Source organism: Homarus americanus, unplaced genomic scaffold, assembly GCF_018991925.1.
Source record: "Homarus americanus isolate GMGI-L3 unplaced genomic scaffold, GMGI_Hamer_2.0 scaffold5589, whole genome shotgun sequence".
NCBI lineage: Eukaryota > Metazoa > Arthropoda > Malacostraca > Decapoda > Nephropidae > Homarus > Homarus americanus.
Genome location: NW_024736650.1, coordinates 4,059,526 through 4,087,227, shown reverse-complemented (window position 1 = coordinate 4,087,227; position 27,702 = coordinate 4,059,526). Strand labels below are relative to the sequence as shown.

The 27,702-nt window shown below is 41.7% G+C and overlaps 2 protein-coding genes across 2 annotated transcripts in view; one reads left to right on the top strand and one right to left on the bottom strand.

Annotated features, from left to right (window-relative positions):
- LOC121872311 (regulator of G-protein signaling rgs-2-like) overlaps positions 1 to 13,899 on the top strand; it is a 187,293-nt gene extending 173,394 nt beyond the window's left edge. The window contains exon 6 of the mRNA XM_042375014.1: positions 9,961 to 13,899. Within this exon, the coding sequence (XP_042230948.1) occupies positions 9,961 to 10,170 (210 nt within the window). The 3' untranslated portion in view covers positions 10,171 to 13,899. The remainder of the gene's footprint in view (positions 1 to 9,960) is intronic.
- A 6,348-nt stretch (positions 13,900 to 20,247) lies between these two features.
- On the bottom strand, positions 20,248 to 25,324 carry LOC121872243. Its single transcript, XM_042374910.1, has 4 exons — positions 25,114 to 25,324; positions 24,223 to 24,380; positions 23,529 to 23,715; positions 20,248 to 20,360 (listed from the first exon to the last, which is right to left on the bottom strand). Exons 1-4 carry the CDS (start codon positions 25,322 to 25,324, stop codon positions 20,248 to 20,250), a joined length of 669 nt encoding a protein of 222 aa, XP_042230844.1.
- Positions 25,325 to 27,702: the final 2,378 nt, after the last annotated feature.

Genomic DNA, 27,702 nt, shown 5'->3' with positions numbered 1-27,702 from the left:
GTAAACACCGTTCTTCCCAGACCACACACAACATGGACAGTGTGTGAGGCAGCTTCAAGGTAATAGCGCAAGTTTAGGGTTAATAATTTATTAATGTTTATTTAAAGTGTTCTTCCTCCTTAGTACTCCGTTCCACCGTTTGATAGTCTTGAAGTATTTGGGAGAGATCATGTTTTTACAGTGTGCTGAGTGTAACCATCAGTGTTGGGTTATATGTCAGCCTTAGAACGGTGGTTGCGTAGCAGTTTTTATTTTTTTTTAATTTAGGGAATATATAAGTCATAGGGAGCCAAGTCAGGTGAGTACGGAGGAGGGCCATCACTTTGAAGTATGATTAGTCGATAATTTCTTGGCAAACACATCTGGTTTGGGAGGCTTGATGTCTTGGTGCCGGAACCATCCACTGTCACTATACTCTGGGCTGTTGTTTAAGAGATGTGTAATTCTGAACGTGGGTATAATAATTCATGGTAACAGTCTGTTGTCTGGGTAAATAATGATCATGAAATATATATTTTTTATTTCACTGAAAAAAAAAGTTGAAATAATCAACTTCCAAACGCTGCGAATGAATTTATTTTTCTGAGGCGTGGGTTGTCCTTGTCCCTCCATTACGAGCTTTGATATATTATGTTTATGTTCTGGTGGTGATGCCATGACTCGTCACAACTCACAACACGATCCCCAAAAAAATTTTCACCCCCACTCCCAAAAAAATGATGCTTCCACACTGTTGAAAAAAAAATGCTACACGACTCGCTTTTTGTTCGTTCAATCACATCCGCAGAATTCAACGACTTGCAACCCATCGATAAAACCATTCTTCGTGAATAATGGGGAAGAGGTGTTCCACACTTATCCTCAAATATCCAGCAATATGTCACTAATCATCCGCCGGCAATATTCACGGATATTTACATCAGTGTGAGCTTTCATACCAGACGTGTTGAAAGGTTGAAAGCCTTTTCTCTCTCTCGACTCATTAATTCACTCGTTGCTGGAAAAAATATGTTTGTACCTTGAGACACAGCTTGTTCTTGGTACATTTTTTAGTTTTATTATGTGATGAATTACTCTAACTGTTTTACTGAACCACCAACATAATAACCCCGTCTCCTTACAAACGTTCTATCGAGAATAAATGATTGTATGAATCAGCCACAAAACTCACCAACTATTGCAGGCGGACGTATATACTCACCTGTCCCTCCAGACTTAATCCACTAATATAAATGAGACTCCACTTATGGATCCATTCTTATTATATCCTTACTCGTGGGTATAATAATAATAATAATAATAATAATAATCCAGCCGGTTAAAACCAGTAGTAGATGTGTAGGCGGGTAACTTGAGCATCATTATCACAGAGAACACCATAACAAGTTCTTCCTCAAGCACCTCCTCGACTAGCCCTCTGAAGACACATGATAGTACGTAAGTGATGAAAAAGACCAACAACTTTGTACCTCTCCTCCTCCTCCTCCTCTCAGGCACACCAGTCTGTCTCTCACACTTTACCTTGGTTCCCCATAAAGTGTGTTTCGTTTTCTGCTGTTTTTACTGGAGACTACTAAAGAGGACAACTAAAGGGGTTTACTTGAGAAAATTACTCCAGAAAGAGACAAGTGAAGGGGACTACTCCATAAGGGGCTAACTGAAGGGAACTACTCCAGAAGGGGGACTGCCTATAAAGAAGGCCTATACTTTACGAAGAGACGAGAAGGATTAAGTTATATGAACTCCTTGTAAGGGATTAAGGTGAGACGACAGAGAGAGAAATAGGTAAACGGTATGGCGGTAAGAAGAGAGGGGAGAGAGGGAGGCAGAAGATGGAGAACGAGAGGGGATGGAAAGAAGAAACCAGACGGTAGAGAAGGAAGGAGAGGATGGAGGGATAGGAGAGAGAGGAGGGGGAGAGGAAGAGAGGGAAGTAGAAGGTAGGGAGAGGAGGGAGAGAAGGCTTCAGACGATAGTGAAGGAGTCATGGAGGGAGGGAGAGAGGAAGGGAGGAAGGGAGGTAGGGTAAGGAAGGAGACAGAGGAACGGAGGGAAGTAAGGAATGAAGGAAGGAAAGAAAAGAGAAAGGTAGGGAGGGAAGGAGAAAGAGAGATGGAGAAGGAGAGAAAGAAAGGGATGAGGGAGTTATACCGTTTGAAGCGAGTCGAGAGAGAGAGGGAAGGAGGATGGGATGGATGTTAGGAAGGAAAAAGAAAGGAAAGAAGAAAGGGAGGGAGGAAGGAATGCAAGAAGAAATGGAAGGGAAGGAAGTAGGTAAGTAGACCCCCGATAGGCCTAGTCACAAAAAAATGAAGAATCCAAACCAGTCTTCCCAAATTCAGAGTGTTGCCCTTGTGCAGAAGGATAACCCAACCACTAGTAACCAACAATGCCCAGATCGACCTCTAAAGCGGAAGCACCCTTCTGAACCTGAATACTGTATACAACAAACTATTGCTATCATGTCCAAACAACGAAAGAAAAACATAACAAAAAGAGAGTTGAACAAACTGTACAGCTTTAACCGTCTGAAGAAATAAAACTACGCTTGGTCACATCATTTTATCATATCGATATTAACTTACCCAGCAGTACCAATTCACACTGTGAGCACCACCCAAATATTAACTCTACAAGTGGTCCATAGCGAAGCCCTGAAAGTCGTCACAGGTGAAAGACAACCATGTAACATAAACAGAGCTAAAATACACAGAGACCTGGGAGTACGACCCATCGACCAGCCGCTACACATCTTGGCCAGAAGATTTATAAGAAATTAGAACGACCAAAGAAAGAATTCATACTAAGACTCTTCATCAGAGAAGGATAACAACCATCGACAATATATAATCTCCCTTGACCAGTACACGCTGGCAAGCTCGGTGATATATGAAATATGACCTTCAAAGCACCCGTAAATGGGATAGGTTTTGAGCTGTTTACTGCCAGCGCCGACAAAATGGGCAACAAACCAGACAACCAGCTTTAAAGATCAACCACAATTACTATCCCAAGGCATAATTATTAACACACAGAAGTAAAGAGGTCAGTCCGCCATCTACTACCTCCTAAACTTCCTCAATTTCCGAACCATTAGCTCCCTTCTTACCTCCTTTAATCTTTCTTCACCCCCCCCCCCTCCCCTCTCTCTCTCTCCACTAAAAAAATCCCAATCATGATTTGATGTTGGGTGCAGGTGTGGTGGAGACGCCGACCCTCACACTTCGGCAGCAGTACAGGATGCACCCGCCGGAGAAACACCCGCGGGGCGCCACTAACCCTTACTGAGGTGTGTGTGGGGGTGTGTGGAGGTGTGTGGGGGTGTGGGGGGTATGGGTGTTTGGGGGTGTGAAGAATATTATATTTGTGTACGGTTGGGATTTATTTTCCACATATTGTATTTCATTCACAGCTGTTCTTATATTTACAATGTAAGATAGAGGATGGGGGGAGAGGGAAGTAGATATAGAGAAGGGAGGGAGAAAGAGGAGAAGGACAGAGGTGAGATAAGAGTGAGAGAAAAAAGAAGGGAGAGGGGAGAGAGTCAGATAAGAGGGAATGGAAGAAAACAGTGGAGGAAAAAGAGAGAGAGAAAGAAAAAAAGATAGATGTAAAGATACAGAAGAGGGAAAGGTGAAGGGAGGTTGAGAGAGAGAGAGAGAGAGAGAGAGAGAGAGAGAGAATGTGTGTGTTCAAATGCAATTAAAACTTATTACATAATTTACTTTGTAATATCCGAAGGTCTACTGAATAGGTATTTTGTAATATCCGAATGACACTGTAAAATTCCATCTGAGAAAAATAAGTCCTTTTTAGGAGTAATCCCCTCTACAGGGATAGTCCCCTTTAAGAGAGAATGCAGCCCCCAGGAGGCAGGGTGTGGTGCGCCGCGTTAAGGGAGTCAGAAGGACCCTATTAGTGTCGAGAGAGTCTTAGACAGCACAAGTCGTTTCTGTCAACACGAGGAGACGGTAACTCTTCCCAAAGGCGAAGAGTGGCGGCGCAAATCCTTTCTCTCCCCTCCTCCTCCTCCAACACACCCTACCTCTCCCCCTCCTCCTCCTCCTCCTCCTTCTCCTCCCACACACCCTCCCTCTCCCCCTTCTCCTCCCCTACTCCTCCACACACCACCACCTCCCCACCCTCCTCCTCCTCCTCCTCCTTCTCCTCCCACACACCCTCCCTCTCCCCCTTCTCCTCCCCTACTCCTCCTCCCACCACCACGGGTTCTCCCACACATCCTCCTTCTTCCACCTCCCCGTTCTCTTCCCACACACTTTCCTTCTCCACCTCCTCCTCCCACCATCATGCCCTTTCCCACACACTCAGCCTCACTCCAGCGCTCTCCACCTACATTCAACCCATCCTCTCCCATACCCTAAATCCTCCTCCTCCTCCTCATTCCATCTAGGCCTCTCCCACACACTTAACTTTTACTCCCCAACCCCAGCACCTAACACCATCACGTACCTTATTTATCGTAAATTTGGACGAAAATATTTCTCTAGAATAAAAAAAAATATAACATACTTATTGATTGATTTTCTAGTTTATTTATTTTTATCCTATCTAAGTCTGGAGGTGATGGTGTCATGTTAAGTTTTCCCTGCTGTCGTACTGTACGTGCCCCCCTAACCCCTCCTTATCCTAGCTCATAAACCACCTCGAAAACTTTAACCAGAGGAAGAGAAATAAAAACGAGTGTAAATATCGTAAGTCAAAAGTAGAATATATAGATTTCACCAAAAAAGGCAGATTTTTTTTTTTGGTATGATTTATAACTCAAACCGGCCATAAATGCAGAGGTCTATACGTATGGGTGGATGATATATTACTAGCTATTTTATCTCTTACTTTTGTGTCATATTGTTCTCTGGCTATTTTAAAGAGTTAGATTACGTTAGGTTAGGTTAGGTTAGGTTAGGTTAGGTTAGGTTAGGTTAGGTTAGGTTAGGTTAGGTTAGGTTAGGTTAGGTTACGTTATGTTCGGTTCCATGGCGACTTTAAAGAGTTATATATATAAATTTCTTTGTGGTGTCGTGAGTGAGTGATTCGTCTCTATACTTCTCAAAGATAGATTAATTAACAGTTGTACAAGTATGACCGCAAGGCCTAGACCCCATACCTCCACACAGAACAGTTTATATAACAGATATACTTATTACAGTGTGGCAATGTTTTGATTTTGAAGTTATGTCGTAGTGGATTGTAAGTTACTGTAGTCCGTTTGTTACATGTGCTGTTTCAGTCATATTATTTATTTCTATTTGTACTGCATTGCGTTGTTATAATGTCCTATCTATCTATCTATCTATCTATCTATCTATCTATCTATCTATCTAGCTATCTATTTATCTATCTATCTATACATCCATCCATCCATCCATCCATGCCATACCATACTATCTATCTATCTATCTATCCATCCATACCATACCATACCATACTATCTATCTATCTATCTATCTATCTATCTATCTAAGTTGGCCTCTGATTCAACACTACCTACAATAACACTACCGATAACATTACCAACACTACGACTACTAATTTGCTGTGATACAATGATATGAATTATTAAGAATGTCACCTTCGTTGGTGAACTCTGAGGTGACTCGAGAGGCCGATACGGGACCAGCAGGGTCGTTCACAGATGTTGCACGTGTGGAGGGCTACATCTAGTGCAGGAGGGGCGGCGGCAGCGTCATTCCGGCGTTGGCGTCTGCCTGTTTCGGTATGCAGTCGGGCTAACTCGAAAGCATTGACACCTTCTCGTGTGGTGCTTCTCCAAGCATTACGATGTGGAATAACAGTCTCCCAGGTGAGGGGGTCGATTTAGAACTTTTTCAGGTTTGTCTTAAGACTATCCTTATACCTTTTCAGTTGCCAGCCAGCGTTACGCTTACTATTCGTGGTGACTGTAAAGTAGCTGGTTTGGCAGTCAACTGTCGTCCATGCAGGTAATGGCCAGTCCAGCATAGTTGTTCATGGATAATGATAACCTCGATGCTCCTACTGTTGGTGTCAGCGAGAATACTGGCATTTGTTCTCTTGTCTTCCCAGCGAAGTCGGAGGATGAAACGTAGACTACGTTGGTGAAAGTTTTCAAGCGCCTTTAGGTGCATCCTGAATGTGACCCATGTCTCGCTGCCATATAATAGGGTGGGGAGGACCACTGCTCGATATACGTGCAAATTTGTAGATAATTTCAGCTCTCTACAGATGAAGACATGGGTACGGACTCTGCCAATGCCTTGAGATGCACATCTAATCCGATGTTGAATCTCTTCATCGATGTCTGCAGTGGTGGGCAGGTGGGAGCCGAGAAAGTGAAAGTGGATAATATTAGAGAGGCCTTATAGTTTATTATTTTATAAGTTGAATTTACAAAAAAAAATCATTAAATAAACTACCTTTATTTGAAATTTACAATGTCTTTCCTTTTTCCTGAAAAAAAAGTAGGGGGGTGGGGTAAGGGGGGCCCTCTCGATAAAGTGCCCGGGGCCCTAGATTGTCTTGATGCGGCCCTGGGTAGTACCGTTAAGCTTGATGGATGGTGGAGGTGTGGATGAACCAGGGGCGGGCTGAAAGATAATTTGCGTCTTACGTACATTCAAGACGGAAGTGTGCATACGCATCTGCATAGGTGTTGAGGATCTCCTGTAGGTCGTATTCAGTGTGAGTGACGAGGTTAAGATCGTCTGCTTACTGAAGTTCAGTAATGGAAGCAGCTGACACCTTTGTTCCTGCCTGGAGTCGTCTTATACTGAAAAGACCCTTTATCTGGTTCTGTATGTACACCCCGCCGACTAAATTGGCACTGGTATGGGTAAGGAAGGCATCCAAGAAAATGGAAAAGAGAGTTGGTGCCAGTACACATCCTTATTTTACCCCCATTTGAATGGGAAAGAACTCAAACTGGGTGCCATTGTCCAGGACACTGCCGTTCATGCCATCGTGGAGTTGCCTCATAACGGCGATGAATTTTGTTCAGCATACAAAACGTCTTAGGATCCGCCAGAGGGCTTCTCTGTTGCCCGAGTCGAAAAGCCTTGGTTAGGTCGATGAAGGACATATATGGGTCAAGATGTTGTTCTCTGCATTTTTTCTGTATCTGGCGAGCAGCACAGATCATGTCAGTGGTGCCAAGTGGTAGTCTAAATTTAGCCACATTGAGATTCTGGGAGGAATTTTTCCGCCTCAGGAAGAAGTCTGTTTAAGAGGATTCGGGCGATAATCTTGCCAGCTATGGACAGCAGCGAGATCCCGCAGTAGTTGCCACACTGCCACAGTTTGACCGGTCTCCCTTGTTCTTATAAATATTGACGATGGGGGCGTCTTTAAGAGCTTGGAGGATTTCCTACTTTTCCCATATATTCTCCAGGAGAGAGTGGAGATGGCTGGTAAGCAGAGGTCCTACTGCTTTATGCACCTTGGCTGGGATTTCATCAGGCCCTCAGGCTTTCTTATTTTTCATCTGTTTGATGGAAGTAGCTACCTCATCCAGGGATGGATGATAGCTGAGGTGGGTCAGCTCTGGATGTTGAAGGACCTGCTGGGTAGTCAGGACATCCACATCAGTGTTTCGGTTGAGCAGCTATTGGTGGTGTTCTTTCCAGATGATTTTGCATTTCTAAAAGGTTTCTCAGATCAAAACAAAGAGCGTTTGCCAGCTAGAGTAATGCATCTCACATCAAAATACAGAGATGATTTTGATTCTGATTGTACTGATGAATTTGAAATTTTTTGTGATCATATTGAAAGAGTAAATGATTCACCACTGTCGATGCTCAAGTTCATAAAACATCAGAATTTGGAAGCAACTTTCCCAAATGTCAGCATAGCTTTGAGAATATTTCTGTCATTGCATGTCACAGTGTGTGAAGCAGAACGCAGCTTCTCAAAAATGAAACTGGTGAAAAGTGAAAGGCGTGCTACAATGGGCCAAGATAAGCTGAACTGCCTTGCCATCATGTCCATTGAAAGCAATCAACACGTGTGGTTGACTTTGAAGATGTGGTTTCCCAGTTTGCTGCTATGAAAGCTCGAAAGGCTAACTTTTAGTTAACTATATCGATAAAGAACTTCATCTAGATACATTTGTTTCTTCCAATAAATGAATTAAAATCAGACATTCTGATTACTACACTTTTGTCAGATTTAATTTTATTGAAAGGTAAATTTCTGTTTCTGAGTAATCTAAGTACGACTGCTAGTAATGAATGTATGCAACTTAAAACTTAAAGAGAAAACACTTGAAATGGCCTTATAGTTTATTATTTTATAAGTTGAATTCACAAAAAAATAATTAAATAAACTTCCTTTATTTGAAATTTGCAATGTCTTTCATTTCCTGAAAAAAGTAGGGGAATGGAGTAAGGGGGGGCCCCTCTCGATAAAGTGCCCAGGGCCCTAGATTGTCTTGATGTGGCCCTGTGTCGACTTGTTACCTCCGTGGAGGGAGCACCACTGACGGCAGGACCCCGGCGACAGGTCTGCCAGTTCTTACGTCTCCAAAGAATAACATTTCATCTTGGTTGTGAATAGAAAAGTCTGGGCGGGTTTTTTTTTTTTTTGTCGCCTGCGAGATATCCTGCCGGTAGAAAAATAATTTTAGTTTTTCTAAATCTTCTTTGACGTGTCTTTCAGTGAAAAGATTCTGTCTATAAGAGAACACGTTCCACCAGGTTTAGTCTGAAGTATGAAGTTTGATGATCAATACACGGAGCTGTGCATCATATAAACACAAACATACTTGTATGTATGGGCTGCCAATGCCCACCTGCGCACCGGCAATACATAAACAAACAGTTTTGGCCAGGTACCTCGTACACCCCACTCTTGTAAACAATAGTGTGTGTGTGTGTGTGTGTGAGGGGGAGGGGGGCTAGTAGCCTTACCCAGAAACTAATGAACTTCCCTCAACCTCTGTCAAGAATGCTTTGTTATATTTATTTCTAAATACTTTCCATTTGGTAACCAAGGATTCTAACTCCTTATATTTAATTCCATGCTGTAGCTTTATACCTAATCATTAATACCTATGTAATTTAAACTGTAATTAACGATTTCATCAGTGATTCGCTCCAAATTGTAATTGGGGACAGAAAGGCTTATCCATGTTTCATCCCTCACTGCGGCTGGGGATTATTATTGTCGTGTTCGTTTACCTCTTCATCTTGTCACAGAACTCACAAGACCTCTCCCAATGATTACACAGCAACGTCTTAACTATAATTCATTTTAATTTGTGCACAATAATTTCACATTTATATCATGAAGTGTGATGTTACCGTCAGCTTACAGTGTACCTGACGCTGTATCCTGTACTATAGTTGATGATATTGTCTTCCCTCTTATATTATAACATATATAATTATATCATACTGCACCAGATGTTATTTTGCACTACTTATTATAACTTAAGATTATACTATATTATATTTAGTATATTGTATTACCGAATAAGTGTTACCCCATATTACATCTTGTGTTGCGCCTCATCAATGGTGGTATTATTATAAAGACACAAGTATTTGAATGTTTTTTTATTTTTACTTCATCACATATCTCCTTACTGCCAGCTACTTCAGAGAGTGGCACCCCATATTGACCATTGTTCCCACATGAGAAAATCCTGACTCCACCAGTGCCTCTCGTTATATACTCACCATATACATTGGGTTGAAATCTATATTATAATAACAGTGTTTCACTTCATGTATTTTTTAATTATAAATTGTATAAACTATTAAACATTCACTAGTATAACCAAAACGTTTTGAGTGGAGGACTGTGGTCGCCAACCTTCAGACATGATGACGGTCCTATGATTGATTAAGCATAATCATCCCAACTCCACTCTTCCTAACTACAATGTCTAATGTTGTACAATATTATAATGATATAGCACTGTATTGCATTGTGTTGCCCCGTGCTTGATGATTGACTGTGTTGCAGGTGTCGTTGGACTCTCGGGTGCGGGAGATCATCAACAGGAACATGGTAGACCCGACGCCGCACACCTTCGACGAGGCGCAGACGCAGATCTACACCCTCATGCACCGGGACTCTTACCCTCGCTTCATTAACTCCGCTATCTACAAGCGGCTCGCACAACTCAATAATAACGGAAGCAGCAGCAGTAGCAGAAAAGAGAGTTCGACATAGGCGTGCGCGCGTGTGTTCCTAACTGTCTCCTCTACCCCGCCCTCCTGCTTAACCTCCAGGCCTCACAGTCTGTGTGTGTGCTCTCACTCAGCGACCTTACAGTGCACCCTTTTCCTTTTTTTCTGAGATGGGGACCAGGAATTCATAAAAAAATAATCGGAGTGCGTTTAATGAAAAACGGGAATGGGGTAATGCGGTGGTCACAATCAAAGGATGAGATGTAAGTATATAAGTTTGTAATTAAGTTTGAGCATTTGTAAGTAGGTGAATACCTAAGCTCCAGTGTTCATCACTCTAACGCACAGACACCGCAAACGTGTGATAAGTTGAGCAGCTCAACAGTGTGAGCCAGACCAATGCTTGGTAGATTAGATGTTGTTGTTTTTCATCATTTTGTACCTCCTAGGTTGTGCTACCATTTGTTGTTCAAGAGGCATGAATTAGGCGCAGATTTGCATAAAACATGAAGCACAAAATGCAACTCAATAATCGGTAATTAATCACGACAAAAACACAAATATTTGCTAACGTGAAGAAACCACGCATGAGAGAAGCACTATTCAGTTTCTCCCCTAAGATGCTTACATACAGTAGAGACGGTAATTTATCTTGTCAGAAAAGACAGTACAAATAAGTTTTAAGCTGAGAACGATCGTGTCCAAAAATAAACTGCCACCCACATTATTTGCCTACAATTAGAAACGAGTCAGAGCCTTAGCAGGTTACAGGGAACTGGCCCAACACCCCGGGCCGGCCGCTATAGCTGACCCAGCACCCGGGGCCGGCCTCTATAGCGGGGCCAACACCCCGGGCCGGCCACTATAGCTGGCCCAACACCCTGGGCTGGCCGCTAGCTGGTCCAACATCACGGGCCGGCCGCTATTGCTGGCCCAACACCCCGGGCTGGCCACTAGCCGGCCCAACACCGTGGGCCAGCCGCTACACTTGGTAGTAGCAGAAATTATTCCCCTTGGCAGGTACATTAAAAAGTTATACAAATGGATTTGACTATATTTTCTTCTTGTTTAGATTTTAACAGACTTGACGAGAACTTTATAAATGAAGGTATTACTATAAATAATATTGAAGTTATAGATGTCTTTAGATTTTATTGATAGTATAATAAGAAATATGTGAGTGGTTGGTGCCGTTAGCACACTGGTGACGAAATGTACCTTAATAAGCTCTTTAGCTATGTAAGATACTCAGTAAGGTTCACTCCCCCGGTACTGTACGGGCAAGTGGTACATAATGAAGATGTGCTCAAGGCTTATTATGGCAGATACCGTCACATTCCAAGTATTATTTAATATGAAAGAGAAAAAATGTCTATAATTAATAGGTTTCCAAGTGAAGGTAATTTTGTACCTTGGATCTTATAGCAAGTTTTACACAAGTGAACTGTACTGTATGTGAGCTGAATGCATATCCCGGTCTTGTATATGCAATTATATAAACGTATATATGTATGAAGTTACTACCAAGTAAGATACTGTATATCGCCCCCTCATAGGCTAAGAAAAATGCACTTACCATTTGTTGTTTTTTTCGAAGTAGTGGGGAATGGAACTTTGTTTTAGCTTTTATTTCATGAACAAACAAACAAACATTTTTAACTAAAAAGTCCCGACGCCTCTGGATGACGAAAAAATAATTAACCCTCTTTACAATAGACTTAATATAAGAGCCGTAGTGTGTTTAGACGTCCTGAAGACCCTGGAGGTCCCACGAGGCCACCCTACTGCCTCCTACTTGACCTGAGCTGACCTGACCTCCCTGTGTGATCCCCACGCAACACATGCACATCACAGGAAGGCAGTAGAAACAAACCATCAGGAACTTGTTTGGCCGTGATGTCATAATACATTAAGCCAAACTCAACCTAACCTAACCTAACCTAGGTAACAGTGTATCAGCTCTATTAAGTTATATTAGGTTTGTTATGTTTATGTTCTCTTGTCTGGAAAGTATTAGTGCACATCATCCTAGGATCCGGGTCAATAAACAATCTTGGAATTTCATAGAAAACTAACGTCATATAACCAGATCTGCTCCTGACAGTTTGTGCCTATTTCCTTACTACATTATACTGTGTTGAGGTCTTGGAGGTGTCAGCAGGGGTGAGAGTCAGCCCGCGAGTAGAGGGGGTCGAAGGTGGTGACCAGGGCACCAGGAGCTTCAGGGTCGCCGCCAGGCTGCAGGCCAGTACTGTTATGACTATTCTTCATCTCCTAGGTATTTGTATGTAGACAAAAAAGGAAGTATATGAATATGTCAAATTTAAGGAGATGTCAATGGGACATCATGTTATACATCCAGGCTCAATATTTTTCCTGAAGGATGCTGGACGAATTACATAAACCAAATACTCTTTTTAAGTCAACTTTTGTGACAAGTCATTACCTCACTTTTTACACGTATTATCTATACAAATGTTTAATATTTTTTTTTCTTAGCTTCTTTTTATAGAAAATACACATGAATACCAATGGCATTTCCTGTGTAGTAATTAAGGGATTATTTTAAAATAAAGTCCATCACAGCAAAGATATAAGAGGTTCTACCCCTCAAGGTGTCCAGCAGCTGTCAACCCACGAGTACATGACAGTGTATGATGTCCAAGTGGTGTGCTAGAGCCCTCAACACAAGGTACCACAGGGCCTAGTTAGCATGCAGTAGGGCCAATCAGAGGGGTGCAACAGGGCCAATCAGGTTTGTAAAAAAGCCTACCAGATGGGCGTGGCAGGGCTCACTAGAATGACCCGCAAGGGTCCATTGTATGTGAGAGAAGGCCCTCCACGTGTGAGAGAATGTCCGCCTGAAAGGTGTGACGAGGTCCATCACAGGGTGTGACAACATCTGACACCATAAGGATGTGACAGACATATGCCAAAGACAAGCATCTAGTCTTGAGTGCTCACTGTGTTTGTCTGTGATCCAACATGGCTACAGTGTCGTTAGCCTTGGGTCACAGATTATACTGTCTCACAAATTTCATGTTGTATTACAGTTATTTTGTCAATTACATATACAGTGTATATGTTTACCATTATTAATATTAGATCCATATTCCTACTATAATTTTAATGTAATTAAAATTGCTAATCCTCGATATATAGCAATATTCGTTTTTTCAATGTTAAGAATTCGGTCCAGTCTTTCGGTGGTGCATATTTTTTTAATTTCAAGAATCGGGACTGGATCAAGTGACGCCATATTGTATTCTTTTTTGTAAGACCTTTTTCGTATCGGCTGCAGGAGGTGCTCTGGCCTGCCACTTTAGGGACACACCTCTCACAAGCCCACACTGCAACGTGTCAACACAGTTCTCGCACTACCCTTATTGAGGTCGTGATAAAATCCTGTTAGAAGATGGGTTTTAGAGTGCCGTTCATTTCACTTGAATGTAGTGTTGCAGGGAAGAGCTTGTGAGGGGCGTGTAGCCGAGGTGAGATGGAGGGCAGCAGCCTCCTCAGCCTCCCGTCTCTGCCAGGAGTCAGTCAGTTGTCTTGTGTCGTGTGCATGATTTAGTGAATGGATGCAAACTTACTTTTTTCACATTTTATTCCATGCTGTCTTATGTATTTTTCAATTATATGAATGATGGTGTACTTTTCATGACTAATAGATTACTGCTGTAAATAGTTTATGTAGATAAAGAGGCAAACATAAATTTACTCTTGAATAGTTACGTAGTGTTTATGATGGAATATAAGTTATCAGAATGGATATGTTTCACCTTCTTTGAATATCCCTCTTACAAAAGACCACAAAGCACAAGAGGAGTCTTCAGTAAATACAGTTAGGGCAGTGTGTCTCCCATAAGACTGTAGGAAGTACTATCAGAGGCCAGGCCAGGGTGCCAGGCTCCATGCCACCACAACCACCACACCCTCACCTGGCCCTGCCCGTCCTCCCCCCCCCTACCTCACACCACCCACCTCATGCCACTTCCACTCACCTCACACCACCCACCTCACGCCACCCTCCATACCCACCTCACACCATCCACCACCCACCTCACGCCATGTCCATCACCCACCTACCTCACAACACCCGACCCACTTCACACCACCACTACCACCTACCTCACACCTCTCACTATCAACACCACAGTAGTCCAAGGCCTGAAACGCTAGGAATTCACGAAATTTTCCTATGCAGAGACAGTGGGGAGATATTACCAATGTACAGAGATAACTAACACTGATAGATGTGTTCGCTGAAAGAGCATTACTTGTACTTCATACTGTGTAAGCACTCAAGAGACCATAACCTGACCAAGGCTGAGACCAGTGACCGGTTACACTACCACCATGAAGGTGTAGTTAAGGCAGGTGATGGTCCCTCGCCACCACACACCCCCTCCCATTACTCCTGCTGTTGTATGTCTGTCTTCCGTACACCATTATACAGTAATTACAAAAACAGATATTAACGATGAATATTTCAGAATGTATCATTTATCATTGGTACGTCTGTGAGCATGTAAGCAGCTACCACAACGACTGTACCCAATTTATCCATGCAATAATCTTTCCCCCAAATTTGTTTCCTGTAATTAAAAAGAATAAGAAGTCATCTTCACGAAAGGGTACTCGGTTCTATAGCCTTAATAATAGTTTTATAACGATGGCATTGAACTCACGATCTAAAGAAAGATGTCACATGTGTAGAGATCTCACACACACACACACACACACACACACACTTGAGGTCATTATTGTATACCATATTTCTTAACCACTCTGTATATCACAGATGTTAATTACAGCTGGTGTATTTACCACAAACTCAGCAAAACAATACAAGTCGCCATTATATGAAGGAGATCGTTATAGTTTCCACCCTCCCTCCCCATAAAAAAAAGAAGTGGATTTTTCGAATAAAAAATTACGGGATCAGTAATTCATTATTTGATATACCTTCCATACACCGTTACTATGGACAAACCAAACAAATTACATACTGTAGTGTTGGGTGATATGTAAGTTAGAACAAGGGTGCTCAGTATGTGCTAATGTATAATATAATAGCGATCGAACGCTGGTATTATAGGAAGCGTTTTGTGCTGTCATAGTCCATGTCTTTCATCAGCGGATTTATGACATTACATATTATCTCCTTATAACGATAACACAGTATAGAGGCAATATTTAAATAATTATAGCTGCCATGTGCATTCTAAAGTTACTACCCCCCCCCCAAAAAAAAACCACATACATATTAGTTAACAAAATATTGGTTAAATACAGTATCACCTTACATTCTGGCTTCGTTATGCCATGGCTTCATACTCAATATCGGACATCCTAAAATGTTCAGTTTAATGGCCAGAAGATCCCAAGACATCTAAATATAGTGACAGAGAAGCCCAGCAGTTATTTATGACCCAAGGGGGCTAAGGATACTTAAGACTCATAATAAATCAACATCTAGCCGGGGTTTTGTTCGGTGTTAATTTGGTTGTGGGGTTTTATTTGTATTCTGGCCACAGATCGCCTCCCCCCCCCCAACCCCATCGATCACCACCACCACCGTGACACTTGACCGTGCTAGTGAAGATACCTCTGGTGGTGTCTGTAGTATAATGTGGACAGTGAAGGCAGAATTATACGACGACCATAATGGTTCGACAGCCTGTAGAAGTCGACACCTAGTCTAACGTTAACCTGACATTGATCCTTCACCCTGACCTAACTCTCCTTACCTTTGCCTTATGTTTCACCCTACTCATTGTTGTCATTTACCTAATCTTGACCTTGTAAGACCATACCTTAAGATCTGTCTGTTTTCTGTCTCCATTATCATACTTTGTGTTGCCAGTCTAATTACAAACGTTATTTTATAACCTTAACTTGACCCCTTGAAACCCTGGTGACATGACCTGACCTCTCCCTGTTCAGCGTGTTCATCTCCTCTTAATCTTCCCTTGGATAGAAACCTTTCTTGAGAGAGCCATATCTTCTAACCTTGACCTTTTTCACTCTTATCTTTGACCTTCGCTTTGAATTTAATTTTCGGCCTCAACAAAGGTAAACGAGTTATGTTATCTGGACTCTTCAAAAAATAAGATTTTAAAAATATGGTTTAAATTTGTGATCTGAGTATATAAAACAGGTGTATTTTGTCAAAGGTCACGTACTTTTTATTACCGCGAACTATTGAGCAGTTAACAAGAGCTAATATGTAATGTCAGTACTCGTGACAAGGGTCATACACAGCAAGGCTTCATGTCACATTGCCCCAAAACATCTACGTCACATATACGAGATTCATGATTGAAAATATTCTTGTTCTACAGCTCGAGGTAACGGATGTTGGGTAGGCCTCTGCGGCACCCGGAGTGTGGCAACAATCAGCAGGGTGAGGGAGGTCCGCGGTGAAGGCGTTTACAATATTACGAAACAGTTTTATGAATTAACAATAAAATAATATCTAGGATTTCTCTATCTTTTCAATTACCAACTTTTGACTAAAATATTACGTCAGTTTTCAGTTTAGTGAAGCATGTTTCCTTAATTACTGGTGCGTGGCAGCTTGCCTTGTAATATTTGGATATACATATTAAAATAACTCAGATTATCTGTGAAATGTCTTTTCTGGAACACTTTCAACTTTAATGTGATAAAAATTAACACCCGGGTACAAAGAGAAACAAGTTGTTACGCTCACTGCCACATGAAGAGGTAGTGGTGATAAGCCGCTGTCAGCATCTTCTTCTGTTGTATACTGTACATTGGTGAAATCTAATATGCATTCCTCGTCCAGACCCGACCAGTGTACAGGAGCTGGTGACCTGAGCTGTTATGGCTTCATAACAGCAGGATAAAAACAAACACTTTGATCTCACCAAACATGACACCCCTTCTTGGCCGCTTCGTGATTTTCACTATTCAGAATATAATATAAGCTGTGTAAACTGAATTATTGTAACTTTTAGCACTATATGTTCATGGCGGCGAGTGTCACTGTTGCGGCGGTGTTCACGACCAATGTCTAACGAAACCAGTAAAGGTACAAGAGTAACCGATCTTGTCATAATGGTAATTGCAATTTACTCAACTTTCTACCTTTGATGCATTTTATGTTTATAAGATTCAATTACTGTTATAACAAAATAATAACGTTGTGTTATTAGTAGTGGAAGCCAGAGACTCTCTTAATACAATTATATCAGTCAAGCGAGGCCCTGAATTTCTCTTAATCGACTTCACAAGAAGTAAATTGTTGCGTTATCCTAAGTTCGTGGACATAGAAAATATATTTCTCAAAATATGACGAAAATTTTCGAAGTTCATTTTAACTCTCAATGAAGTGAGTTTAAGAAAAGAGGTGTGTTGTGCCCACTGTATCGAGAGTCACCTGGTCCGGTCTACAACTGGGTCACCTCTCAGTAAGATCACTGAAATCTCTCACAAACCGAATTTATACCAAACTTCTTCTGCTGGTTATTAAAGTCAGACAAAAAAAATATATAACTAGAGAAAGATGGGGGTTGGGAACACGGACTTTCGGCTTAGACTTGGAGTAATTATAAAAAAAAAGTATAATCTGCATTACTTTGGTTGACGAGGCAGAAGGGAAGTGGAGCAACTCTCATGACACACTGAATTACTATGTCCACTATCCAGAGTTGCTCTTATAACACAGAGAAACGTGTTTGAGCACTACTTACACATAATTCACTCAATATACTCTTGGGTGGTTGTGGTGGTGGTAACTGGTAGTTGATGGTGGTGGTGATTGTGGTGCAAGTGGTGATTGTGGTGTAAGTGGTGATTGTGGTGTAAGTGGTGATTGTGGTATAAGTGGTGATTTTGGTACAAGTGGTGATTGTGGTGTAAGTGGTGATTTTCGTACAAGTGGTGATTGTGGTGTAAGTGGTGATTGTGGTGTAAGTGGTGATTGTGGTATAAGTGGTGATTTTGGTACAAGTGGTGATTGTGGTGTAAGTGGTGATTTTGGTACAAGTGGTGATTGTGGTGTAAGTGGTGATTGTGGTGTAAGTGGTGATTGTGGTGTAAGTGGTGATTGTGGTATAAGTGGTAATTGTGGTGTTACTGATGACTGACGTATTTGGGGTGATTGTGGTGTAAGTGGTGATTGTGGTATAAGTGGTAATTGTGGTGTAATGATGAATGACGTGTTTTTGGTGATCGTGGTGTGTGGTGATTGTGGTGTTACTGATGGCTGACGTGTTTATGGTGATTGTGGTGCTAGTGATGGCTGACGTGTTTATGGTGATTGTAGTATACGTGGTCATTGTGGTCTTATCGTTGATTGTGATGTTACAGATGGCTGATTTGTTTATGGTAATTGTGTGTGTGAGTGGTGATTGTGATGTAATTGGTGATTGTGGTGTTAGTGGGGATTGTGGTGTTACTGATAACTGACGTGTTTATGGTGATTGTGGTGCTATTGATGACTGGCGGGTTTGTGGTGATTGTAATGCAAGTGCTGGTTTTGGCGTTAGTGGTGATTGTAGCGTAAGGGGTGAATTTGGTGTAAGTTGTGATTGCAATGTTAGTGATTAGAATGTTAGCGGTTGACTGATGTGTTTTTAAAGGCTTCGGCAGTAATTGAGATGTTAGTGGTGAAAATAGTGGAGGTGTTGGTGGTGGTGGTAGCGGTGAGAAGCGAGGATTGGTGGTACTGGTGGTGGCAGGCCGAGGTAACACTCCCGGTAGCCCCTGGTGGTACTGAGGCACGGGTGTCCAACCAGCTGTCTGGGATATAATTTTCTCAAGGATTTTATTTGGCAATAAACATATGATTTAACTAAGGTTGTTGAGAATCTATATGACAAGGATGGGAGTTTGAAAGACAATGCAACCCCCCTCTCCATTTTCCAAAGAGACGGTCAAATGTAGCGCCACACTCACAGCTACACACTGCCAGCTGATGCCCTCACAACACGCCGGGGTCAGTCACCTGGCTCGTTTAACTCCTCCAAATGTGTAGTAGATAAACCTACCGTACACACTAGGGTCCATATTGTCAAAGATCCGTATGTTATTTCTTCCTCTAGATTATGGGTAAAGGTCTCCGCATCTCAGCAACATTTCGACAATACTTTAGCTGTCATCTTCAACTTAAGTGAGCCAGTTAGACGCATTTTCACATCTCCAGTAAAGGGGATATTTAACATACGATCCTTTGAGAGTTCTGGTCAAGATTACGAGTATTTCGCTAAAAGAGTGATTCAATTGCAATAAGTTAGAAAAGGTTTGAGGGCAGCGATCTCTAGTTCTGCGTGGTGAGTGTGCCGCTCCATTTGAGAACATTTTCAGAATGTAACTCATAATTTAGACTATTCCTGGATGGTTATTACTGTTCGACTCCTTCACACACTTTTGTAGTAACAGTTTGAGTGTATGGTTAAGCCATTACCTGCCCATTTTCCATTCCAGGAAACATGAGACGTTGGCTATTTCCCTTCCAAGAAAACGTAATTTCCCTGCAAGGAAAACCTAACAATTCATGTTCACATATGTAGATTAAGATTTGAAAAAAAAATTGTAATTGAGACAGGTGAAGTATCATCCTTCTAGAAACATGTGAAAGGTATGTCACGTTAATTTATACGATAACCTCAACAGGTCATTTTTGTATCACATATAAAGTCCATATTTCATTATACAAGTAAAATTTTGATTATATGATATGGGAAGTTTATTACATTCATTAGCACTTCGTTGAGTTACTAAACTTTATACGTATTCAAAATTTAAACAAAAACCTTGATTAGATTAGCTGAATTTCAAAGAAAAAATATCACAATGAATTAATAGGCTAAAGTGTGGAAGAACATTACCGAGATTTGAAGATTTGAAAATATATTATGAATCCAAAACACCAGCAAACCTTACACAGGTAACTAAAGAGAAAGGTTATCCTAGTCCCACAGTGTCTCGAGCAGGAAGGTGAGATGGTATTTACAATAATTGATTTCCACTTGTTCCTTTTTAGGTATTTTATGACAAGTTGAGCGACTATGAGCCTTAGCGAGAAGGGCCGCAGAAACTATTCACATTAGGAGCTCGAGTTAACAGGTGTACGCTGACCCTACCTCCATCATGTCCGCACAGCGATCATGGACGCTACGAGGAAGTGCACATGATCGCTTGAGCCCACCTGGTGGACGCAGGTGAGGACGCCTGCAACAACACAGCTGACTGGAGGTGCCTCTGTGAATGGAACTGAAGTGCTCACGTTCATTAAGAGAATCAGTACGAGGATACTTACACTTTACATTCCCTAAATATCATAACCATGTTCGTGGGCAGACACTTAGGATAACGTAAGTGAATGTTGTGGTAAGACTCGGTTTGCTGGCAGACATAGGAGTACCTTGGTTGGCAGAAGATGTTTGTTGTTTAATGATGACTATGACATGTATGAGTTTAGAATGTTGTAACATAAGAAGTAAATGACAACTCTATGAATTGATGGATGTTTCATTATTTTCCTTTCCCAGCATTCTCTAGATTTTGAGGATGAGACTACTGATTAGAGGAAAAGTTACGCTGTTAGGGACAGAAAAATAAAGTAAAAAAGTAAATAAATAAACAGAGAAATAAAGACAGCTTCAAAGTGAGGTAAAGAGTAAATAGTTGCTTTAACAAAACTAATATGTATTTATATGTGTTGTAAATGAAAGCTTAAAAAAATGCTTTCTTAAATAAACGACACAGTATCTTTGATTTGACATTCTGTGCTGACATGGTTTACACAACGAGGCAATCAAATGGAAGTCTATAAAAATATCAATAGACAGAAATTTTACACTATTACAAACTATGATTTAATGAGTGTAGTAAGATATACATTATTAATGTATATACTTAACACATCTGTCATTGCTCTACAGGTATATACATCTTAATAATAATAAACAGCAGTATCATCTTCATCATCATCATCATTAGAATCGTCATCATCATTACTATCATCATCATTGTCGTCAATATATCATCATCATCATCATCATCATCATCATCATTAGAATCGTCATCATCATTACTATCATCATCATTGTCGTCAATATATCATCATCATCATCATTAGAATCGTCATCATCATTACTATCATCATCATTGTCGTCAATATATCATCATCATCATCATCATTAGAATCGTCATCATCATTACTATCATCATCATTGTCGTCAATATATCATCATCATCATCATTAGAATCGTCATCATCATTACTATCATCATCATTGTCGTCAATATATCATCATCATCATCATCATTAGAATCGTCATCATCATTACTATCATCATCATTGTCGTCAATATATCATCATCATCATCATCATCATCATCATCATTAAAATCGTCATCATCATTACTATCATCATCATTGTCGTCAATATATCATCATCATCATCATCATCATCATCATCATCATCATCATCAGAATCGTCATCATCATTACTATCATCATCATTGTCGTCAATATATCATCATCATCATCATCATTAGAATCGTCATCATCATTACTATCATCATCATTGTCGTCAATATATCATCATCATCATTATCATTAGAATCGTCATCATCATTACTATCATCATCATTGTCGTCAATATATCATCATCATCATCATTAGAATCGTCATCATCATTGCTATCATCATCATTGTCGTCAAACTATCATCATCATCATCATTAGAATCGTCATCATCATTACTATCATCATCATTGTCGTCAATATATCATCATCATCATCATCATCATCATCATCATTAAAATCGTCATCATCATTACTATCATCATCATTGTCGTCAATATATCATCATCATCATCATCATCATCATCATCATCATCATCATCATCATCATTAGAATCGTCATCATCATTACTATCATCATCATTGTCGTCAATATATCATCATCATCATCATCATCATCATCATCATCACCCAGTTCATGAAGGTACGCTGTGACAGCAACGGTCACATCACAGCAACACATCACTGTACACTTAAGATATTTTCTGCTAAGAACAAGACAGTAAAGAACATGTACAGTTGCCTCCATTTATAAGGGGTACAGTGGCTGGCCTGTGAGATGTGGCACTACTGTTTGTTTACATCGTGGTAATACTAGCAGAATGAGCACAACTGCCCTAGCTATAGTAACAATAATAATAATAATAATAATAATAATAATAATAATAATGATAATAATAATAATAATAATAATAATAATAATAATAATAATAATAATAATAATAATAATAATAATAATAATAATAATAATAATAATAATAATAATAATAATAATAATAATAATAATAATAATAATAAAGAAATACAAAAAAAGATCAAAAGTGAGAAATGATATTTGTATGTTGTGTTGTCAATAGAAAGAGAAACAATTCAGACCTGCAATTGTGTGTAAATGAGGCAGAAAGTCAGATCAGCAACCTGGGACTTGGTCACAATTTTTGTGATACCATATGGCAGCAGGGTCTACCATTAGACAACACATTGTGCTTCCAATATCTTTCCAGGCGGCAGTACCTCCCTGTTTGGTAGCTGCCTACTACCTACTACATGGTTATAGCTTTAAAATAAATTACCAAGTAGAATGCCATTGGCTCTTATCTGTCGTTTGGTGGAACGATGGTGCCACAACTCACAAAAGAAACAAGCTAGTGAATGTACCCGGTATAAATGGAGGCAATTGTACACTGCACAAGGTCCACTTACCTCGGGAGGTGGCAGTACAGGTGGTGGTGACTGGTTAGAGCTGCTCATCACCTTCTCTCTATCCAGATACAGTCTGTTGAAAAATAATCAACTGGGTAGTGTCATCTTGCCACCAACTAATGGCTTGGTTACTGTTATGTTCTGGGTAATAAGTTCAATATACAGGAGCGAACACAAACACCTGTATAGATTTTGTAGGTTCGATTTACTGGATAGAATATTCATACCACCAAAAGGAGGTAATATTAACCCTGGCACCATACATCAGCTGCTCTATGAACGACCGTCATGTAGAGTACATTAACCTTCATCCGTCGCTTGAGCACATTAAAACAGGCATGTGGGACATCTTAAATATGTGCCACACGCTACTAGCTAGGCTGAATAAATAGTACATAAATGGGCTTTAATACATAGTATATACATAATATATAATCCAATATAATATATCCCTCCCCCTATACGCTCTTTGTAATCCGAACGGACAGCACTTCTTTTTCAGGATCCGTTCTGAGCGTCGAGGACTAGATCACTGGGAAGGGTATGGGACTCCTTGCACTGATGGCGGGTCAGCAGAAGGCGGTGTTACAGGGCGGAAAGCAGTGGTTCCTCCACCACACGACCACTGGTAACCGCACCTGACCAGTCCCGTATTTTCTGAGACCCATGACTACGCCTGCTTTGTCCCAACGTGGGGTCGGGTCCTGAACGGACTTGGGTGCCGACCTCAGCCTGGGAGAGGGCGTGGTCGTTTATGGCGAGGCCGACGACGATCCTGAACTCGGCGGCTCGGCGTCCACAATCCTCTGTCTTAGCCTGCCACTCCTTGGGAAGGATTGAGGTGAGCAGGGACACAAGAACGAAGGGGGCGTCCACGCCACAAAACCTGGGCAGGGGGCGTCCGGTGTGGTGCCGTGTGTTGCGGAGTTCAAAACCGTCCGAGCCTCGCGATCAATGTTTGGGCTATGGGGATGGCGGTGCTTCAAGGTTGTGTAGCCTCAGCGTATTACGTTGGACTGCGGGTAATGGGGCGATGACAGCATGCGGACTCCCCATCGATCAAGGAACACAGCAAAATCGGCTTGTGGACGGGGCCTCCGCCGGTTCGCAGGCGCGCAGGAACGCCCACGCCAGCAGTGGTGGCGGAACGCACCGATGGTATGGCAGACTGTCGTGTCGTACCGCGCTTGATGACAACCGGCCAGCAGAGACGGTCGGCGATAACAAGGAAGGACTTTCCTGACACGAAAAAAGTCGGCCGACACAGACTCAAAAGGCGGGTGAGGTTGTCGTCACTCATAAGGGTTCCTGCTGCTGGCTGGGTTGTAGTACGTCGCGGGGCTTGCACACTGGACAGCATTGGAATGTCAGGGTCGATGCCAGGCGGAACACAGTCTGTCTTGCACGTCGTTTGGTGGCCTCAGCTCTGGCGTTGTGACTCTCGTGAAGAGCGGAGGCAAGACGTAAGGGACGTGATGCAGCAGGGACAACTACCGAAGGAGGTCACTGGCCAGAGGTAGGGGTAGGGCAGCATGGGTAGGTGCTGCTCCTTCGTGCACCCTGTTGGCCGTATTTTACCTCCAGAATCAGTGGTGAGAATCCTGGGAGATGATGGCCAACTCTTAGCAATGTCTGTGGGACAACAAAGGTCAGGACGCCATTATGCACGTCAATCCAGGCCTTGACCTGTTGCCGAGTGACATGTGCATAGAGCAGACCTGGGGCTGCAGATGAACCATCTGCCGTGACGCAGAGGTCAGCAGGAGAGCGGTCCTGAATTGTGGAAACCCCAGCATTGCAAATGCTGGGGACCGATGACTGTAGCATCTAGCGCCGGTGTCAGGCAACATCTGAAGACAGGATGACCACACTGCCGCAGGTCACGGTAATGCCTGATGTACTGGGGAACTTTGGTCCTGGGATGCGAGTACACCCTCCTAATATGGGTCGGGCTTTTGTCCGGGGGTCGCGTCGTCCCTCCTGAGTTGGCGCGACTGTGGCCCTCTCTGGTGGAAGGGCGCTGAAGCTTCCGCAAACCCCTATCCTTGGGTTTGTGGGTAGGGCAACACTTGTCATAGTGGCCCAGACGACCCGCACACATTGCACTGTGCGATATGGCTGGGCACCGTACTGCTTGGAGACGACCAAAAGTGGCCTCCCCGGTCTACAACTGTTGCGGAGTAGACTGAGGGCTGGACACTTGCCCTGTGTTTCCGTGCTTACCACAGTTGTTACAACCACGGTTGTCGGTTCCCACCTTTGCATTAAAGTCGCCTAGAACTATCTTTATATCTCTGTCCGGAATACTACTCAAAACATCCTGTAGTTGCTCATAGAAAGTATCTTTCGCTTCATCTGGTGCGGTATTGGTAGGCGCGTAGCACACTACAATGCTCATAATAGCTTGCTTAGGCTTCAGTCTAGCTAGCAGCATTCTTCCTGCACCAACTGGTACTCAACAGTAATGTGACGCCATCTCGTCTTAAATCATCCTCTCTACCGGAAACAGGCAAGGTGTATCCATCAGGTGTCACTACTCGATTCATTCTTCCCAATCTTGTTTCATTCAACTCCATAATTTCAATCTTGTACTGTTTGAACACTCTCTCTCCACCTGTTCAAGTTTACTATCCTGTGTCATTGTTCTCACATTCCATGTCGCAATTTTGAAGTGTCTAGTACTGCTAAATCGGGAGATTCTTAGCACCCCTTTTCGCCCTGGACTCGGGGCCATATCATTGTTGTCAATCATCATAATGGTTGGCGAACCTTGGAGGATTCATCAGCTAGGTACTCCAGAGAAGAAGCCACCTCCTCGTGTAGCGCAGCTCCCATCTAACTTGGGCAGGTGACCCCTATCATAAAGAAAAGCGTCCGAAATCACTGCCGGGAATACAGTCTGTCGTACCCCACCAGGAATTTCACCAGTCAACCCGCTGCCAGTGACTTCAAGTAGTTCACAGAATATCATCTGCTACCCATATATCGCTTGGACGACTAGTCGAAGTCGTTACCAGGGTGTACCACGAGGAGGAAGAGATATGAGCTGAGTCATATGGGTGATCCAACCCGCTAACCACCTTATTAGCTCAAAGAGCGACTGCTAGTGGGGGAGAGGTACTAGCAGAACACAGCTAATTCGCTGACACACGGTAGGACGCCATCCTCCGTGAGGCTCCACATTGTCTCACTGTTTAGTCCCCAAAACTTCTTCTTCCATCAATAGTTCATTATCGGTGTATGTAAGTTCCACCATGGTTTTCACTACAACAGCAGTAAAGTATATTTTTTAGCATTAAACTGTTATTATTTTATTGTCTAATCATCACTACATATAACACCTCCCCATCACTACATATAACATCATCCATCATTACTACATATAACACCATCCATCATCACTACATATAACACCATCCATCATCACTACATATAACACCATCCATCATCACTACATATAACACCATCCATCATCACTACAGATCGGTAAAGTAGTTTCCGAGATTCTCATGTGGACACACAGACAAACAGACAGACTTCTTTGTTTTATATAGATATAGATCATCACTACATATAACACCACCCATCATTACTACATATAACACCATCCATCATCACTACATATAACATCATCCATCATCACTACATATAACACCATCCATCATCACTACATATAACACCATCCATCATCACTACATATAACAATATCCATCATCACTGCATATAACATCATCCATCATCACTGCATATAACACCATCCATCATCACTACATATAACACCATCCATCATCACTACATATAACAATATCCATCATCACTACATAAAACACCATCCATCATCACTACATATAACACCATCCATCATCACTACATATAACACCATCCATCATCACTACATATAACACCATCCATCATCACTACATATAACACCATCCATCATTAATACATAACACCATCCATCATTACTACATATAACACCATCCATCATTACTACATATATACACCATCCATCATTAATACATATAACACCATCCATCATTACTACATATAACACCATCCATCATCACTACATATAACACCACCCATCATCACTGCTATAACAATATCCATCATCACTGCATATAACATCATCCATCATCACTACATATAACATTATCCATCATCACTACATATAACAACATCCATCATCACTACATATGACACCATCCATCATCACTACATATAACACCATCCATCACAACTATATATAACACCATCCATCATCACTACACATAACACCATCCATCATCACAACATATAACACCATCCATCATCACTACTTATAACACCATCCATCATCACTACATATAACACCATCCATCATCACTACATATAACACCACCTATCATCACTACATATAACACCATCCATCATCACTACATATAACACCACCATCATCACTACATATAACACCATCCATCATCACTACATATAACACCACCCATCATCACTACATATAACCCCATCATCATCACTACATATAACACCATCCATCATCACTACATATAACACCACCTATCATCACTACATATAACACTATCCATCATCACTACATATAACACCACCATCATCACTACATATAACACCATCCATCATCACTACATATAACACCACCCATCATCACTACATATAACACCCATCATCACTACATATAACACCATCCATCATCACTACATATAACACCATCCATCATCACTACAGATCGGTAAGGTAGTTTCCGAAGATTTATAGATATAGGAGGGGGGGGGGGGCTGGGACCTAAATTGACACGAA